Source organism: Lathyrus oleraceus, chromosome 4 (genome assembly GCF_024323335.1).
Source record: "Lathyrus oleraceus cultivar Zhongwan6 chromosome 4, CAAS_Psat_ZW6_1.0, whole genome shotgun sequence".
Lineage (NCBI taxonomy): Eukaryota > Viridiplantae > Streptophyta > Magnoliopsida > Fabales > Fabaceae > Lathyrus > Lathyrus oleraceus.
Window position 1 is genome coordinate 84,941,345 of NC_066582.1, and position 20,038 is coordinate 84,961,382.

The 20,038-nt window shown below is 34.8% G+C and overlaps 3 protein-coding genes across 3 annotated transcripts; 2 read left to right on the forward strand and 1 right to left on the reverse strand.

The window, feature by feature from the left end:
- Positions 1-1,056: 1,056 nt before the first annotated feature.
- On the reverse strand, positions 1,057-4,067 carry LOC127073556 (G-type lectin S-receptor-like serine/threonine-protein kinase LECRK3). The gene has a single exon (XM_051014730.1). It carries the CDS (start codon positions 3,875-3,877, stop codon positions 1,421-1,423), a length of 2,457 nt encoding a protein of 818 aa, XP_050870687.1. The 5' UTR covers positions 3,878-4,067; the 3' UTR covers positions 1,057-1,420.
- Positions 4,068-14,248: 10,181 nt separating this feature from the next.
- LOC127135232 (G-type lectin S-receptor-like serine/threonine-protein kinase LECRK1) lies at positions 14,249-15,470 on the forward strand. Its single transcript, XM_051062006.1, has one exon. The coding sequence runs from the start codon at positions 14,675-14,677 to the stop codon at positions 15,350-15,352; it is 678 nt and encodes a 225-aa protein (XP_050917963.1). The 5' UTR covers positions 14,249-14,674; the 3' UTR covers positions 15,353-15,470.
- A 609-nt stretch (positions 15,471-16,079) lies between these two features.
- Positions 16,080-17,693, forward strand: LOC127073557 (peroxidase 25). Its single transcript, XM_051014732.1, has 4 exons — positions 16,080-16,418; positions 16,496-16,675; positions 16,792-16,954; positions 17,053-17,693. The coding sequence occupies exons 1-4, from the start codon at positions 16,221-16,223 to the stop codon at positions 17,472-17,474; spliced, it is 963 nt and encodes a 320-aa protein (XP_050870689.1). The 5' UTR covers positions 16,080-16,220; the 3' UTR covers positions 17,475-17,693.
- The last annotated feature ends 2,345 nt before the right edge of the window (positions 17,694-20,038 follow it).

The window sequence follows — 20,038 nt, forward strand, 5'->3', positions numbered from 1 at the left end:
TTTGTGCTAAATTATAACTTTTGTCTGAAAGTTTATAACTAACTTTGTGTTTAGTTATAAATTTGGTCTAAAAATTTGAAACATGTTGAACAATAACTTTGATCTAAAAGTTTGTAATTAATTCTGTGTTAAATTGTAACTTTGATCTAGAAGTTTATAAGTGATTGGGTGTTAAGTTGTATCTTTGATCCGAACCTAAGTGCTTCTTGTAAAAAGTCAATTACTTAATATAATTAAAGTTTATTGAGAAATGTGTTATACAAGTTATGTGTATGACTTAAGTTTGCTAAAACATTTCTTATATATAACTATCTAGATCAAACAACAACAACCAAACCTTATTTCACTACGTGGGGTCAGCTAAATGAACCAACTTCTGTCATAGTGTTCTATTTATGATCATGTTTCTATCCAAATCGTTAATTTCAAGATCTTTCTTAATAATTTCTCTTATAATTTTTCTAAGTCTTCTTCTACCTCTAGCGGTATGACTTCTCTCCATTTGATCTACTCTCCTTACCATAAAATTTACCGATCTTCTCTCTACATGTCCAAACGACCTAAATCTATTTGTCACCATCTTTTCTAGTATAGATGTTACCCCAACATTCTCTTTAATATTGTCATTTCTAATCTTATTCTGTCTAGTATTACCACACATCTAACACAACATCCTCATCTCCAATACACTTATTTTACTCTCGTGTTGATTTTTAACCGTCCAACATTTTGTGTCGTACAATATCGCAGGTTTTATCAAAATCCGATAAAAAAATCCCTTAAACTTGAGTGGTAGCTTTGTGTCACATAAAACCCATGAAGTCCTCCTCTATTTCAATTACTCAGCTTGAATTCGATGTTTTACATTCTCTTCTATTTTTCAATCTTTTTGTATTAGACACTAAATATTTAAACTATGTAATTTATGAGATCATATGATCTTTAACTTTCTCTAGATTATAAACGTTACTTCTTTTATTGAACTTACATTTTATATAACTATCTAGATCAATCAGTAAAATTCATTCCAATTATCAGCAAAATTTTGAGTCACAATGAACATAGTTTTTCTCCTTCTTTCTTATACTGTCAATAGCACATTGTTCCAACAAATACATAATTAAAATTTGTATCACAAAGGAAAGATACCCACATGCCATACCAATATTTGATATTTAGACGTCTGCCAAACACAACTAGCTTTTGATCAAGTTAATCACAACACAACCTGAATTCAAGCTAACACTGAAACTCTAGAAATACATGTTATAAAGAAATAACACAAGCAAATACTACACAAATATTTAAAATAACACAACTTCCATGAGTAAACAACAAGAACAACAAATTCAAGATAAAAATGAAACTGCAGAAGCACAAATAACAAATCACACCAGCAACCCATAATGTCCCTACCTGACTATTCAACCAACCGAGTTGGAGATGGAGGAACTGGAATGTCTTTCAAACCTTCCAACATCAATATTACATTCTTCATTGTAGGGCGAAGAGATTGGTGGTTTTGCACACACCATAACCCGACCTTCACCATTCTTTCCAATATCTTCCAATCCGCATCTTTTTCATCATGTCTGATAAGTTTGTTTAATTGTCCTGCTGCAAATCGTTGATATACCCAACTGGATAGAAGGATTTCATCAGCTGAGGAAACATTATTCATCTCTATACTTCTTCTCAGACAAATAATCTCCAACAATATCACCCCAAAACTGTAAATGTCAGATTTTACTGATACTGATGCATCCTCCTTCTGCCACTCAGGGGCCAAGTACCTGCTTGCGCCATCATCCCCTATTCTAGTTCTTGAATGTCCCCTCTTTGATAGCCTTGCCAATCCAAAATCAGATAATTTTGCAGTCCATGCTTCATCCAGAAGTATATTTCGAGGATTTATATTGCAGTGGATGATTCGTACTTCACACTCTTCGTGTAGATACAGTAGTCCTCTAGCCACGTCCAATGCAAGTTTCATTCTCTCCTTCCAAGTTATTCTTGTTTCTTGTTCAAAGAGGAGTTTTGCAAGAGAACCTTTGCTGACAAACTCATAAACAAGTAGCTTCTTGGATCCTTCTATGCAGAAACCAATAAGCTTAACTAAATTCTTGTGATGAGTTCGAGCAATGGTTGTAATTTCAGCTTGGAATTCCCTCTCCCCTTCCTCAGCAATTCTCTCATCCAGTCTCTTCACGGCAATACTTCTGTTATTGTTGCCTATTTTACCTTTATAAACAACTCCAAATGATCCTCTCCCTATCTCTTCTGAAAATTGCCCAGTTGATTTTACGAGTTCGTCAAAAGAAAACGAACGCAGGGAACATTCTTCAGTAAATACAAGTTTTTCACTTTCAGACAACATTGCATACCTAATAACTTGACGCCTGTAAGTTAAGAAAATGGACACCGCCATGACCAAGCAAATCAATGAAACGACGCCCAAAGTAAGCGCTAAGATCATTATCAAGTTTTTCTTGTTGTCAACAACAACATTAGGCTTAGACTCGTAGGTCTCGTTTGAGGTTGGAGCTGAAATACTAATGAAATTTTTTGGAGACTTTAGTAAGGCCACAGACACAGTGGAAGAAGAATCATTTAGAGTCCTTCCCCATATAAGTGGAAGCCTATATTTATTGCAATTGCCGTTGGTATATATCGCTCCCCCGCAACCACAATCCCGTGCGCAAGCCTTCTCACAAGTTTCCATCTTCATCATGGGTATAACAGAATATGGAACATCATCCCAATGCATATTCTCAAAGCGAGTAAAATTATACAACAAGGTTCGGTCTTCACTGCTTTCACAATAGTCTTTGCTATGCGTCTGTATGCAGTCCATAGGCACACTTTTAGTATTGGATAGGATGAAACCAGGATAACATTTGCAGACAGCATCACCACTTAAGTCGGAGGTGCAATAACTGTTCAACCCGCAAAGCCCCTTCACTAGACATGTATCATTAAGTGCTTGCCACAACATTACCACACGAGAGCTATTTTCGCAGTGAAATTGGTGCTCATACAATCTCAAGTTTCCATCTACATCAAGTGTTGCACGGTAGATTGAAGTTGTGTTGTTGTGTGATGACTTCTTTCTAGGCTTATTGCTATCATTGAAACATACCCTATCACTACCACCACCTTCATTTACGCAAAGAAAGCCTTGATTGTTAAGACTGAGTTTTTGGTAACTGTACATCTGATTCTGAGTATTTGAAGCCCAGTAAGCATCTTGCTGGCTGTATCCGCTGTACGAGGGGTAAGCGACAATGTTTCCATCAGTTTGCATGGGGAGATAGAAACATCCACTAGAATGGTCTGATTTGGAAATACTAGAGACTAAAGCACCACCAATAGTCAAATTCTGGCCTCCTAATATGGTGTCAGTTGGGTGATCAAAGCTTTGCCATATAACATTAAAATCATCATCATAAAGCACAAAGTTTCCACAATCAAGCATAGATGCCCATGAGACTAACCCCGTATTTGAATCTCTTGTGTCTATATTGTATGGTGAATCTCCCCTTCCACTTTGAATTAGCAGGCCTTGCTCTGTCAAATTCAGCATAGATTTGGAGGAGGCTTTTGGAGCATCACGGTTAGCAGTCCACACAACAGTGGTTGTGTTTGCAGATGGACTAACTAACCATATCCCAACAGCAAAGCCACTACCTTGAGGGTAAAATCCGAAAGCAAAATGGCCAGAAATTGATGGCCATGAACTATTTTTGCCTTTTGGAGAGAGTGAAGACCTCAATGGAATGATACTTGAGTTATTATTTTCAGTTGTTGTGTGTGTGGCTTCTATTATTGTAAATAGCATGAAGAAGAACTGTAGAAACAGAACAAGGGTGGAAGCCATAGTAGGATTGGGAAACTACTGTAACTTTCACAGGTCGCAAAAGAAAATTATGATTCTTACTGGTCCATCAAGTCTCTCACCAAACCATAATAGAACATACTTTATTGAATAATTAGTTATCGCTTTGAAGACTTGACTGACTCTCATGCATTGTTTCAAGTCATCCCGGATGAGGGAAAAATCAAATTTCAACATATTGATTCAATGACTAGTGGTTAAAAATCAAATTTCAACATATTGATTCAATAACTAGTGGTTTATATTCATTGTTTGATTCACTTCCAGGTACAACAATGAGGGAAAAATCAAGAATAGGTCCAAAGACATTCTCTTCTTTCTTTCTGTTGTGAAATTCATGTTCAGAAAATAGAGTATGATTGATTTTTTGATTAACCAAAATACCACAATATCGCAACATGGGTTTCAAGAGTGAGGAATCAGATGTACTGAACAAAAGAATTTTATCACAATACCACTCAATCAAAGAAGAGAGAGAAGACAAAAACAGAAGAGTCGCCACCGAATTTTATTTATGTTCCTTTATGACAAAGGAGAGGGGAAATAGTCGATAAAACCCTCAAAAGATAAAAAAATGATAAATAATCGGTCTTGCCATCGAAATTGGATTCGGAAGTTGATTACGCAAGGGGAAGATATTATCACCCCTCACGTCCATGAGAACCATTTAAATTGTCTGCGTGCGTAAGTATTTATCTGCTTATTCAGCTTTATTTTTTAAAAAAAAAGAGTGTCAAAGAATGAGATTTTGAGTTTTTTATTGTTATGCCCGCCAAGGATTGTGACTCTTGTGCCTACGTATCATTCATCGGGTGATGAAGAATCAGAGTTCCGTAGTTCGGAGTAGAAAATATTTCTGAGTGACTTGATTTTACCTTTGAGAAAAAGATTTTCAGTGTAGTGCCCTAAGGCACAAAAATAAATTTGATGGATTGTGTTAATTTTACCTTGAACAAGGGTCTATGAAAAGATGTTTGTGATTAGATTGCGCTACAGTTTATGGACGAAGACAAATATTCTAGACAAACAAGTTAAGTGTCTTGTGTCCAAAATAATCAGACTAAGGGTATAAAAGCTCAATCCTTACTCATTCCCCACCACTTAAGGTTTGTGGCGCACAATACTAATCGTAGTTTTATTACTTTTTCAGTTTGATTATGAAAATGTTGCTTGACGTTGGATCAAAGGTTTGTTGATTTGATTGTGAAATTGGTGGTGTACAAAGGATATACAAATAACCAAGCAAGAAAAGTAAATGGCCTTATTGTAAGGTAGCCCAAGAGAAAGTCTTGTGTGTGCAAAAGTGACATAAATTAACAAAGGATAATGATCTTACAATCATGTCTCCCTGGGATACAGTGCCATGATGCCATTCTTATAACATGTATGCAAGATACAGATGAAATCCAAAGTTGAGACAAAGAGTCAAAAGATTAAGGACAAGGTCTCCAAGTAAGGGTCCTAAATGAAATCCTCTAAGTCCAAATGGTTGATTACAAGTGAAATGCATCTTTTTTTTGTCGTATAATTTTATCATTTTTTTATTGTATGATGACAATAAGTAAATAACAATAATAAACATGCATGATGCGTTTATAAAATGATGATGATGATGAGTGCTTGAATTTAAATTACAATGTAATAACATAAAAGTAAATCACAAGGTAATAATAATAACAAGATCATAACAACAAAAATTAATAATAAACAAAGTTAGTTAAATGAACAAAATAAACATTTGAGGATTATCTATCCATAAGTCAAATGACTCAAAATATGGCACATTAAGGGATAACTTATCACTGATGCAAAATATTGAAGATGATCTTTGATCAACTAACAATAGATTTGGAACAATGAAAGTTATACAACCCCAAGTTCATCTATTAGTGATTTGACAAACGGGAGATTGTATCACTCAACATTTACAAGTTAACAAGTTGATTAATGATTAAGTTATGTACAAGTTATATATAAGTTAAATATGAGAGCTCAAGTATGAGAGGGTTAGTAATAAATGGAATGAAAACAAGAAAATGTATTAGCAAGTTAGTTTACAAAAATATGACTTCGTCTATGTATCAAATGACTCAAATTTGGTTGAAATAGAAACAACCTATCACTGCCTCAAAGTATCATGAATGATCCAATGATAATTCATTGATAGGTTTGAAGCATTGAAGGTTTTATCAACCTTAAATAACCACGGTCATTACCTAATAGATTTCATTATCCATCATCATTCAAATGAAAAGTCAACCAAAAAAATTCAAATAAAATAAACCAAAAGTATAATAAAATAAAAGGGAGAAGAATAATGAGAGTGTGTGTTGAAAATATTTTGATTATAATTAAAATGGATGGAGACATAATTAAAACCAAAATGAAAATAAATGGTTTAAAAATTAAAAAAAAGGGAAAAGAAAAGAAAGGGGATAAAAATAACATGGGTGCACTAGGGGTCATGGGGTCAACTCCATCCACTAGGCCAAACGTCTTTTGGTGTTATAAAACACGCTTCAGCAAACAAATGATAAAACAAGACAATAAATGCAAAGCGCGTGTAAGACCCCAATTTTGACCCTAAGATCCCTCATGCCATCTCATCATATGCATTAACATTGAGATCACACCTTGGCGTCCTCCTTACCCTCCATTCATTGGGTTTGCATTGGGAGAGATCACCAAGCACTTTTGATTTAATCATACTTTGTTTTTCTTTATTTACTAACCAAAATACCAAAAATGTGTCAATGTATAGTTTGTTGCTTTTATAGGTAGTGTGTGTGCTCACCTATGCTCTATCAAGCTCATATCTAGGGTTTGAGACCCTCAATGCAAGGAGTTCAATCAAGAAATAGTTCACATTGGCTCTAAATATCATATATGGATCCTCATGATCTTCACATGTTATTTTGATCACGAAATCATCAAGAGTTTGGAGTTTGTTTTTCTTGGAAACCCTAATTCATCTGGGTATCTTATGTGACTTCTTCAACACGTTTCTTCAACAATTGATCAAATATTTCAAGGGATACTTTATATTACATCATCTTATGCGTATATTATCATCCATGAGTCCCAAAAGTCAAGAGAATATCAAGCTAACAAGTTGGTTCATGGTGGTTGACAAGAGAAAGTCAACTAGTCAAAACTGTGGTTTCCTAAACTCTATCTCCTACAATTTTTGTCATATGAAAATTATTACAAGAGAAAAGTTACTCAAAATGACTTTCCAAACAACTTTCATATTGAGGTCAAGAGATATTTTTTCTTGGAAAGTCATTTTTTATTGTGAAAGATTATATGTCATTTTGTCTAAACCCTAGTTTGGAGGTCAACTTCCTAAGATCATAACTTGCTCAATTTTTATGAGATGAAAGCCATTAAAACTGAATTATTAAATTTAAAATGTCTACTTAAACTTTGATGTTTGGATAAAGTGCAAATTCAACTTTCAAATTCATGTTCCAAGAGGAAACATTATAGGTCATTTTGGACCATTACTATTGAACAAGTGATTTTCCTCAACTTCTAAAATGCATAAATCCTTCATTCCAGATCCAAATGAGGTCAAATTTGTGACCAAATTGAAGATGTTTGAAAGAGCTACAACTTTTATGAAGGAATTTTTCTCATTTGAAGTCCATAGAAAAAGTTATTCAAGGTGGAAGAAGTGAACATTTGACTTAGGACTTAGAAAATTTTCAAATATGTTTGATTTTCCAAACTTCCACCTCAAAATTCATCATGGTCTAGGATTCAAATAAAAAAGTGTACAACATGAAAGTTGTTCCCCTTTATCTTACCTTTCCAAAAAGTTCAAGATCATCTCATTTGGATCAAATTTGAGGGACTTGCGCATGGGTGTAAGTTAAAGCACCATTTGGATAATTTCAACTTCCATTTTTCATACATATTTGCATGGACTTCTAACATGATTTCAGCATGATGAACATTGAACTATGGATCAGATTACATCATCTCATGGGCCTAGTGCATGACCATGCATTCATGCAAGAGAGAATTTCAAATTTTTCCAAAATTGAAAGTGTGCAAATATCAATCCCATAGCCTATAAATAGAATTGCATTGTGATCAGAACTTCATCAACACCTTGCCCAAGCTTTGCTAGACCAATTCAAACCCCCACTGCCATAAAATTTCTGAAGATTTCTCTTGAAATCGAGCTTGAACTTCATCTTCTGTTTGGAAGTTCAAACTCCAGAAATTCACTTCCCTTTTCATCTCAATTGATTTCTGCAAGCAAGAGAAAGAGAAAGCAATCAAATTCAGATCAAGATCAAGTGAAATTAGATCAACTCGAAGGTAATTTTTCAGAAACTTTATCTCTTCGATTCTCTCTCAATTCTTCACCATTCTTTGTGATTTTTGGTTGTCTGAAGTCCTATCAATGTAGGCAAGAAGATTGAGTTGCTTTAAAGTCAAATCGAAGCAACTCAGTTCATGATCCTCAAAATTCAAATCCTTGTATCTTTTTATATACCTGGAATTGGACAAAATTGAGACCAGTTTCGAGCTCCTGAGCATTTTTTCTTTAAATCTATGTCTTGCTTTTTCATTTTGGTGGTGGTTGGTGGTGGACCAGTCCGGTGAGGTCCACCGGAGAAGATGACCGGAGCTAGGTCTCCGGTGGTGTGGTGGCATGCTCCTATCCATCAGATCTTCTCTCCATCTTCTAATCTCGTGCGTTGCTTTTAATTACCATGCGTGTGAGACAGTTGACTCATGTGCATATGGAACGCGCATTTATCACCATCTGATCTGCCACCTCAATTAATGAGAGAGATCAAATGGTTCTCATTTTTTTGAATTTCTGTTTATTTCATTTCATTTCTTATTTTTAATTAATTCATATTAATTTCATTATTGATCCAAAAAATATGGGACTTTCACCAAAAAATTTCAAAAATTTTCCTCTTTCATTTTCTGAATTAAAGTTATTTTTTGGATTAATATTGATATTTTTCATGATTTAATATTTTTCTGCATATTTTCAATTATTTAAAAATACTTCTGACTTTTCAAAAATTATGAAATTTTTTGTGTAAGATCCTTTGACCTTTATTGACCTATGATAAATCTCTTGGCCATTTATTTGGTGTTTTGAAGAGGTTTTAGGTTTTTGGTCAAACATAATTTAATTTAAATGCATTTTAATTTGATTTTTAATTGATTAATTGTATAGACATTGCGTTGAGCCATTTTTATTGACTTGTGAAGTTTGACTATGTGTTTGGGCCTTGGTCAAGGTTGACTTGACTTTTGTTGGATTAAAATCATTGGATTTAGGGAATTGATGAAATGTACATTTCATCTCCCAAAATGAATGAATGATTTTAATTTGATAAAATTCCTCCCATGACCAATTTGTGTTTGTCTCATCTCCCCTCCCTCTTCATCTTCAATCCCATTCTATCTCATCCCTTTCATTGACCAATGACATCTCAATATGCTAAGGCTAATTGGTTCATCAATAACTTATGTTAGATGAACCAATACAAGTATGGTTGAGATTAGGTTCATTCTTTGATCATTTTCTTTTTGAGTGTGGTATGTTTTAGGAGTATGGTTCATTATACCATATCTCTAACATGCATTAGCACCTAAATTTCTATTGCCCGACCTCAGATAGTTGAGACTTCTACATAAGTCCAATTACGATTGCTTAACATAGCGCTAAATTTTGACCCAAAAGGCATAGCATTCTAGTAAGTGGGATTGTAAGCTTCCCCCCTTTCATGGTATTGTGTGGAAACTTGGCCTTTTTTCCTTACTTTGGAAGATGTCTTGGTTCAAGGATCCATGCTTGTGAATAGAGGGTTTAGTGTTCTCCAAAGAATGACTTAATCAATTGAAAAGCAAAACACCACTAACATCTAATCAACTAACATTTGACTAACTTTTATTCTTATTGCTTTTAATTTCAAGTAATTTAATTTATGTCATTTAAATTCAAGTCATTTACCATTTCATTTGCCATTTACATATCATTTAACTTGTTTATGTTTATGCCATTTTCACTTTGCTCATTTGAGCCATATATTGTGATTGTATATATTTGTTTGTGTATCTTACTTGAGTTTGTGGTCTTAGGACCCTAAAATACCTAATAAATAACAAAAACCCTAAAAAAATATTTGTGTGGACTGTTGGATTTGATCTGAGCTTTGGACTTAGAATTAGGCAACATTCTCTATGCAAAAGGACTTGGCCAATGCCAACATTTCTGAAACCAAGTTATTGTGATTTGAGCTTTCATCTGATGCAAGTTTTGGGATCCACTTAAGTTCATTTGCTACATGGTCTTGATGCAAATGGTACTTTTAACATGTGTCTAATGCCTTATTCTGAGCCATTCAAGGAGTATGTCATCTGATACATGGGAAGATTAAGAAGAAGACTATGAAGTTATTAGCTTGGATGTGGCTATCTATATTTGATGCCTTGCTCTTGATTTTGTTACCTGCTTATTGATATTGCTTGATTTCAAAGTACAAAGAAAAAATGGGTTTCTATATGACACTTTTGTCTATTGGATTGCATTCCACTGGTCAGATCTTTTCAACTCTTAACTTTTAATTTTTGCTTAGGATTAGTCTCTTCATCTACTCCCATTTCTTAAATTTCAAATCTCTCCCCCCTTTCAAAATCTTCTTTGCTTGTGATTTCTAAACTTAGACTTTATTGCAAATTAGAAACTTTGGCCTTATGCCATTGCATTTTAAAACTCTTTTCTTAAATCAAACTTGTAAATGAACTTAACCATACTTGACTTAAAGTTTCAAAAAGACAAAAAGAACTAATACCCATTCAAACCTTTTAGGCCCTTTGTGCCTCTTTTAAAATTTAAATTTTTGTTAAAAGTAATTCACTCACTTTGAAATTGATACCACAAAATACGAGATTTTGATCCCTCGTTTTATGTTGGTACGTAGGCACAAGCCCGAAGGTCTTGTCAAACACAAAAATATAATCAATGAATTCTTTTCTCATCGTCACACTCTATTTTTTCTCAAACATCATTTTATACCAAAAAACACATACACACATAAAAAAGGGCTCCCTAGGAGTACATAGTACACTTTGGGTGCTAACACCTTCCCTTTGTGTAACCAACCCCCTTACCTGTAATCTCTGGCATTGTATTAGTTTTGATTTGAAAATTCTTATCTTTGGGTTTTGTTCGTACTTTTCCCTTTTCCTTTGGAAACAATAAAAGCGCGGTGACGACTCTGGTTTTATTGACGTTAAGTTTATCCATAGCTTAATGGTCATGAATTTACCGCTACAGCACGCGCGAAACAACCAATCAGAAGCTGCCAACAGATATATTCAAATTTGAATGTGCTAACGATCACGAAGGTCATCTTCAACCTTCAACCATCCAAAAACAAACTGTGAAACTCGTATTTTGAAAGGGAATCACTCATGGATGCAACCTTCCCACACATCGTCGTTATCATCTCCACACTCATGAGCCATTGATTGGCTCTGAGTGTGGAGAATTTCTCAAGAACACAGAAAAATGATTTGACCTAAAAATAAGATTAAATGGTGGATACGAAGTAATCAAGGGTCATACTATGGGGTTAAGCATCAATGAGTGATTTCGAGCAAAACAGTAACTTGTTTGAGTGAAGGAGATGAGTGGAACTACCTGGTCGGAATTAGTTTCAGAGAGGAACTCTGATGACTATGGAAAAATAAGGGGAGGTGTTTGCAAGGTGTTTTAGTGTTTTAGAAAGCTTTAGTGATGTTGAGGGAGGAATTCTGGGTGCTTGGTTTGGATTGAAATGGTCCAGAACTCAAAAAGTGCAACTCTATTTTCAATGGAGGAATGTGGTTTCAAAGCAGAGTGATTTTGGCTTTTGAAGCTTGGGAAATGTATGGAATACCTTACTTTATTTATAATAATGGTGATGGAAGTGTTTGGTGAGAGAATGAGAGAGGTTTAATGGTTGAGCTCGAAGAAGACAAAATGGGAGACTTGTGGAGGAAGGGTGGTTGTGGTTCTGACCCGTTTTCCCCCTCAACCCAGTTTGTTTTCATTCTAGCATGAAATTGGAGGGACAAGGATTCTTCAAACATAGATGTACTGACTTTTATTTTTAACCATTTTGGGAAAAATCTGACTTTTTACATTGCTTCAGGTTTGATCACATGGGCCATGTTTCCAACCAAGTTGACTTGCAAACATGTCTTGGAATTTTTTGGGATGTGTTTGGGGTCAGAAGGAATCAATACAAAATGGTTAAATGACTTGGTGCATCAAAAATGCAAATTCTGGATTAGTGGTCTGGTTTGTGCATCATGATAAAATCCAATCTTTGAACTTGGGCCAAATGAAATTGGCTCGTGCATTTTGCATGAAACTTGTGACAAATGTTATTTTCCATGTCCTTGATCAAATGCAAAAAGGACCAGGTTAAAATGAGTTGTGATTTAGAAATGAAAATGAGGTAAAGTGGGGGTCATGAGCATGATTTTAGGCCTGACTAGGCATCTTGACTAGCTTGGCAAATCCAAAAATTGAGGTCATTGCTCAATAAATTAGGTCTTGGACCTTGAAACAAAGTTGAAGTGAGATTCAATTAAGACATTTGACTCAAATAAGATATTTAAAAGCTTAAAAGGTGAAAAAATTATGGCACAACGGAAGTGACCCGGATCATATTGTCTAACCGAACCACTATCAAAAAATTCAGATATGCGTAATTACAATCAAAGTGATGATAATGACAACAAATTAATCACAACACTTTCAACACAATCAATTGAATGAAATACTAAAAGTAGCGACTATTTACAATGATAAAATATACAAAAATACTATAGAGACAAATTATCGAACACCTTGTGTGCAATCGATTTCGTTTAGAAATTTGTATCGTTTTGTTGATCTTCAAATTCAATCACAATCTAAAGGATTGTGATCAATTCAACAAAACCTTTTTTTAAATGGTTTTCAAAAGGATTAACCAAACGTATTGATCGCACAATCGATGAATTTAATAATTTGCAAATGAAACGTGAGAGAGAGAGAGAGAGAGAGAGAGAGAGAGAGAGAGTACATAAGGATTTATTTAGGAAGTTCCCCAATCGACCTCATTATGGATACGTATGCCCTCAATTCGAACTCGAGTTTAGATAATAAAATTAACCTTACTTTGTAAAAGTAGAATACATGAGAAATATAACAATCTAACCCTACAAAACCTAAGTTTGGGGTTGATTTTAACACTTTCTCTTTCGTTGATCTGAGCTTGATCAAGTGACCCAACAATGGAAATTTGATTCACTGTCTCATGCTACTCATTTGCAAGAATCTTTTATTCTTCAAAGTCTTCAGTCGATCGAACCCAGATTGCTAATTGTTGTAACCCAAGATTTATCAATATGATCCACCGTCATATGCTATTCCTTTGCAAGAACCTTCCGTTCTTCAAAGCCTTCACTCGATCAAATCCAAATTGCGTAACCTTGTCCAAAACCTTCAAATCTCTAATTGATCTTGAAGAAAAACCCCAACTTGATTTTCTTATTTGAAATCCTCAAAGATCTCAACCCGATTTACAATTCAATTGACCTGAATTGGACGTTATCAACCGATTCTAGATGACGCTCAAACAAAGAATGATTATGTGTAATTTGTTTGTGTGTATGCATAAAATGAGGTTGAAGATGATGAGAACTCTTTAAAATTCCGATTTTGTGTAGGTTTTCTCTAGAACCTTACTAGAAATGATGCATGCATGAAGTATATATATGTACGTAAGTTTAAGACAAAAGGAATTTAAAACATTTTAAAAGGAATGCAACTTTTCAAGATTTTTAATGCATGTGTCGACCTATGTAAGTCATGTGTTGACCTGTTCGATGCATGTGTCGAACTGTAGAGGCGACACATCAAACAAAAACTACAAGATTTAAAAATGAGGTACATGTGCTGGCCTGTAACTCGTATGTGTCGATACATAGGAAAAATTTTCTTCTATGTGTCAACCTATATCACGTATGTGTCGATATGTATACTGTTTTTCCCATAAAAATTTGTTTATAATGCATGACATCTTTTCTAACTCATTTCAAAATGTTTTTATGCTTTCTAATGCTAAGATGCACATTAAGACTCAGAAGATACCGTCAAATATACATAAACGCTAAAGTATCATAATTTTGACATCATGTTAAATACATCTAACAGAAAGTTGCACTCACATTGAAGGTATTGTTTTTAATATTAATGTGAATGATAATTCTCACTTTCAATTTTTCTCTCCCTCTCCACGATTTAATTTTCTATAATATTCATCAGTTCCAAGTTTTAACATCATGTACCCCATAATCAAAAAGATATGTGAGTTTGTGCTTCACATGCCTTATCCTTCAATTTATTTAAACGGTCCAAAGCAGTGACATTAGCCAATATCAAACATCAACTTAGATTCACTTCTCGCTTAGAAACTTAACACCAACCGTTATGAATGCTGTTATTGCATATATCATCACGTTCCTACTACTCTTCACATCCTTATCACTAGAAAATACTAGAGCTAGAGCTGAAACACAACCACCACTATCAGAACGGATACATCCCTGTTCCTCACTTTTCATTAGCAGTGGTCATCTCTCATCATGGACTTCCAATTCTAGCCTATTGCTTTTCCAATTAAGACTACAAGTAACAGAGCAGTAGTGCGTATTATTGTTTTTAGTGTCATTTTCTGTTCAGCGATTTTTATATCCATTCATTACATGTACAAGATTCGAGTATTAAAGTATAAAAGGCTGATAGAAACTGGGAACTTTGGAGGGCTAAGTGAAGATTTGGCTTTGAGAAGGTTTACATACAATGAGCTAGAGAAGTTGGTGGAAGAAGGAGAAAGAGAGTTTCAAGCAGAAGTGAGAGCCATTGGAAAAACCCACCACAGGAACCTAGTTAGGTTGCTTGGTTTTTGTGCTGAGGGTTCTGAAAGGCTTCTGGTTTATGAATACATGATCAATGGTTCACCTGGAAAGCTTCTGTTCGGTGATCAAAGACGTCCATATTGGGATGAGAGAGTAAAAATAGCACTGGATATTGCTAGAGGGATGTTGTATCTCCATGAAGAGTGTGAGGCACCAATCATTCATTGTGACATAAAGCCTCAAAACATTTTGATGGATGAGTTTTGGACTGCCAAGATATCTGATTTTGGTCTTGCAAAACTTCTAATGCCGGACCAAACCAGAACTTTCACAGTGGTAAGAGGGACAAGAGGCTATATGGCTCCGGAATGGAACAAGAACGTGCCAATATCACTGAAGGCAGATGTTTGTAGCTATGGAGCAATGCTGTTGGAAATTTTGTGTTGCAGAAGAAACCTAAATATTTGTGTCATGTTATGTATTCTTGTTTTTGTTTCACTTGTTAAGGTTGTCAATGTGTTGTGAGAGCTAAAATAAGGTAGCAAACCAAAAACTTATGTAAGTTATTCCTCTTCTTCATGTCAATGTCAATTCATGTTACAATTTAGCAGCAAATATTTAATATTTTCTGACAAAACCAAAACTATGGCTTCAAGTGCTGGGAACTTTTAATGTAATTTAACATCTAACAATTTAACACATGGTTATGTTTTGTAGACTACTACTTCATCTGATTGTAATTCAACTAATATTTTATTTCTTAGTGCTTGATAGTAAATCAACTCTAATTTGTTGCACCATTTAAGATTGTGGTAAGAAAGTGATGGATACCTAAGAATTTTCAATTAAATACATGAACCAACTAGTATGAACGAAACAAAAAAAAGTTAAGAGCTAAAAAGAAAAAAAGTAGAGCATTAAAGGCAAATATAAGAAATAGAGAAAACACGAACGTGTCGAGGAATATATAAAGCAGATGCACTAAAGATAAGAAGAGAGATATGGAAAGGCCTCTCAATTATGAACTTCAAAACACAAAATGGGAAAGCATCTTTTAACTTACATTTCAAAAGTATGCATAAAAACTAAGATAGTGTATTTCACATCATTTTATTTATGTGGAAGAATCATTTTTATAATTTATATCCACACATATCTCCATTTTATGAAAATGTATTTGGTTAATTGGCCAACACCTTATAATCCACTTTCTTTATAAAAGAATTAAGAAAAACTCAATTGTATAGTGTGAGGTCTACTTTTTGCCTAGAGAAAAACCATTATAAATAAGTAACAACCATGATACAGATGCTCTACAAGCAAAGGAATAAGAGAACCATAAAAACCAAGTTTGAAGTTGTGCCTAAAAGAATTTTCATTGTATTAGTACAAAATGATTGTGGAATTGTGCTTCCTAGTGATTTTGGTGATGACTTCGGCAGTGGAAGCTCAACTGAAAACCGGGTTTTATTCAAGTTCATGTCCAACAGCCGAGTCCATTGTTCGGTCCACAGTTGTATCTTACTTCAACAATGATCCAACCATTGCTCCTGCCTTGCTCAGACTTCATTTTCATGATTGCTTTGTCCAAGTAAGCTAAACCATCCTCCTTATATAAAAAAATGTTACTAACATCATCATTTGACAATATCTTCTCCACTCCCACAGGGCTGCGATGGATCCATATTGATTGCAGGGTTCTCCGCAGAGAGGAATGCATTGACAAACCTTGGTCTAAGAGGTTTCGAAGTGATAGACAATGCAAAATCGCAAATAGAGGCCATATGCCCTGGAGTTGTCTCTTGTGCTGACATCCTAGCATTAGCAGCACGTGATGTAGTCGATTTGGTATTAAAACCTACTCAAACTCGCTCAACACCGCTCGCACTCACACACACACAATAACAACTCGTGTTTCTGAAGGAACCAATAAAATTAACACTTATAATTTGTTAATATGACAGACTAATGGACCAAGTTGGTCAGTACCAACAGGAAGGAGAGACGGAAGGATTTCTTTATCATCGCAAGCCTCAAACTTGCCTTCTCCACTTGAACCTGTTTCCGTCCACAGACAAAAATTTGCTGCCAAGGGTCTAGATGATCATGACCTTGTTACCTTACTCGGTAAGCTTTTCGACACTAATCCAACTTTTTGCAGACATATCATACATGTTCCTAGTATTTGGTTTATACGCATAACATAAAATCTTATTTTGTATAAGGTGCACATACAATAGGCCAGACAGAATGCAGGTTCTTTAGTTATCGGATGTACAATTTCACGCCCACGGGCAATGCTGATCCTTCTATAAACCAAGCTTTCTTATCTCAACTTCAAGTAATATGTCCGAAAAACGGCGATGGTTTGAGAAAGGTGCCTTTGGATAAAGATAGTCCAGCCAAATTTGATGTGAGTTTCTTCAAGAATGTACGCGATGGTAATGCGATTCTAGAGTCAGACCAGAGGCTGTGGGAAGATTCTGCTACTAGAAGGGTGGTGCAAAATTATGGAGGGGTTATTAGAGGGTTGTTGGGGTTAAGATTTGATTTTGAATTTCCAAAGGCTATGATTAAGTTGAGTAGTGTTGATGTGAAGACTGGTTATGATGGAGAGATTAGAAAAGTTTGCTCAAAATTTAATTGATGGTTTGGGTCCTTTGTGCTCAGTTTATATGATCAATACTGCTAAAAAATGCTACTACTTCATAAGCAGAAAACAGTGAATAAGTGCTTAAACAATAGCATAGTAAATAGTTGGTTTTTGGTCTTGAAATGAGCATGTTTGTAATTAGAATTAAACAGAGAAATAATTAAAAAAAAATATTGCCAAAGCAATACAGGAACATGCGCATTCATAGTTGAAGCAGAATGTGTTTTAACATAGGATTTATTTATATTAATGCAAAACCAATCTCAATGAGATACTTATTCACAAATGATAACCAATCACATAAATCTGAAATCATTCACAAATGAAATCAATTACAAAATTCATAATCATTTCTATCACATATTTTTATTAGCAAAATGTTAAGCAAAACATCGTAGTTGAACCATTTTGACTTCATTATCCACTTGTGACTTATTTATTTTTTTAAAATTCTTTCAAAAAGATTTATTTTAAATTTTTTTCTAAAATCTGCATTATTTTATTTTTGAAATATTTTTTTAGAAAGATTTATTTTGGTCAAGATTGAATATAATATGGATTTCTTTGTGAAAATCTATTTTTTATGAAGAGAAAAAACAGACACTGATCACGTGGACTTGCAATGTATATTTTGCTAATTAAGAAACAAAGTGTGATTTGTTTGTGTTCGACTCGGTCCTATGTTATTTTATATCATTTTTTGAGAGACAGAGTTATGGTTTTATTTCGTCAAATTTGTCACGTTTTTATTGTTGAAGATTTACAAACATTTGAGAAAGTGTTTGAGTGGAAGTGAGCGGATCTCATATTCTGGGGGAATTTAAATTGAAATTCACGAGTAGTATTGGAAAAATGGCCATGAATTTGTGCTAGTTGAGATAAGATTGTTGTGTACTACTTACTACTTATTATTAATTAATTTCCTTTTCACTTGACTAGTTCCCTCCAAAAGTAGGTCCCAATTGCATGAATCAAGGTTAACATTTTCTTAGTATTTTATTTATTACTTGATTTAATTCATCTATTATTTTAGTTCTTGTCTCACACATTGATTCAACATTATGCGTGACATCTTGTCTTTGATCAAATATAATTTCAATTGGCATCAGGGCAAGACACCATATTCTGTTTGTGTGTTTTCTAGTGTAACTAACTTTTTTTGTTTAAGATGGATAATATCAAGGAAACATGATCTGCTAAACGTCCATTGTAACACCCTAAAATCCCGACTCAAAAAATAAAGAATAAAATTCACATTTTAGGATGCTACTCAAACACAACAATTTAATTCATATATCCTTTATGTATGTAATGTGACTCACAACTCAACTCAATGCATGTGGTACCAATTTGAACATCTGAGGTTTATTACTGATCTCGTCCACTCAATAATGATTCCTCATTCAAACCGGGTCCCCACTTTTGAACCCCAGGTCCCCACTTTTGAACCCCAGACGATCACAAGTCCCCACTTCTGAACTCATGACTCGCCTCTTTCAACATACATACACAATATGATGCATGACATACAATAATGCAACAAAGAAAATTATGGTTCCACTTCTACCATAACCAACAATGCAATACAACATTCAATTGTAGTCCCCACTTCTGAACTACACACTCAACATAACACATATAATTATATTCACAGCACATAATTGTATTCACAACACAACCACTCATACACATGATCATAATTCAACATATACAATCATGCAAATTAATTCAATTATTACTTCATCATAATAATAATTCACCTTAATAAATTAATTGCACCGAATACCTCAAAACAACAGTTAAACACCGATTACACGAGAAAACAACATCGAAAACGAGACTAATCACTTAAAAGTGCATCCCTGACAGCATGACGACCAAGTCGTCATTTGGGGGGCAACTACCACCCAACCCGTTACCACCCTCTTTCATTACCCGTCACCTACGTGACGATTGACATAAGAATTTATGCCTGGAGACCATTGTTGGGGAGTCCGGGAGAGTCGGGAGCACCAACGAGACTAATGCTCTAGGACCACAAGAGAGAAAGACCCCACATTTTAATCCAAAACCTTAAGGTGTTAGGTAAATGAGTATTCTCTCCTATAAATCCAACATTCCACCCATTCATAGGAAATGTGGGGCTTTTAACCACTCACACTTGCACTCAACATTCTCCCCCACAAGTGTGAATCTCCCACATCCTATAACAAGATCCAACATCGAACCTAGCTTTCGCTCCCCCACAAAGTCGAACTACGGATCTGATATCACTGTGGGAAGTCCGGGAGAGACGGGAGCACCAATAGGACTAAATGCTCCAGGACGACAAGAGAGGGAGACGCCACATCTCAACCCAAAATCTTAAGGTGTTAGATAAATGGGGCATCTCTCTTATAAATCCAGCATTCCATCCATTCATAGAAAATGTGAGACTTAACCACTCACACTTATACCCAACATTCACCCCCACAAGTGTGAATCCCCCACATCCTATAACGAGATCCAACACTAGATCCAACTTCCGCTCCCCCGTAAAGTCGAACCTAAATCTAATA

Bases quoted from the DNA above. Each gene is read 5' to 3' on its own strand.
- LOC127073556 (XM_051014730.1), bottom strand. From the start codon at position 3,877: ATGGCTTCCACCCTTGTTCTGTTTCTACAGTTCTTCTTCATGCTATTT.
- LOC127135232 (XM_051062006.1), top strand. From the start codon at position 14,675: ATGTACAAGATTCGAGTATTAAAGTATAAAAGGCTGATAGAAACTGGG.
- LOC127073557 (XM_051014732.1), top strand. From the start codon at position 16,221: ATGATTGTGGAATTGTGCTTCCTAGTGATTTTGGTGATGACTTCGGCA. The intron at 16,676-16,791 runs GTATTAAAACCT...TTAATATGACAG, and splicing joins CACGTGATGTAGTCGATTTG to ACTAATGGACCAAGTTGGTC. The intron at 16,955-17,052 runs GTAAGCTTTTCG...ATTTTGTATAAG, and splicing joins TGACCTTGTTACCTTACTCG to GTGCACATACAATAGGCCAG.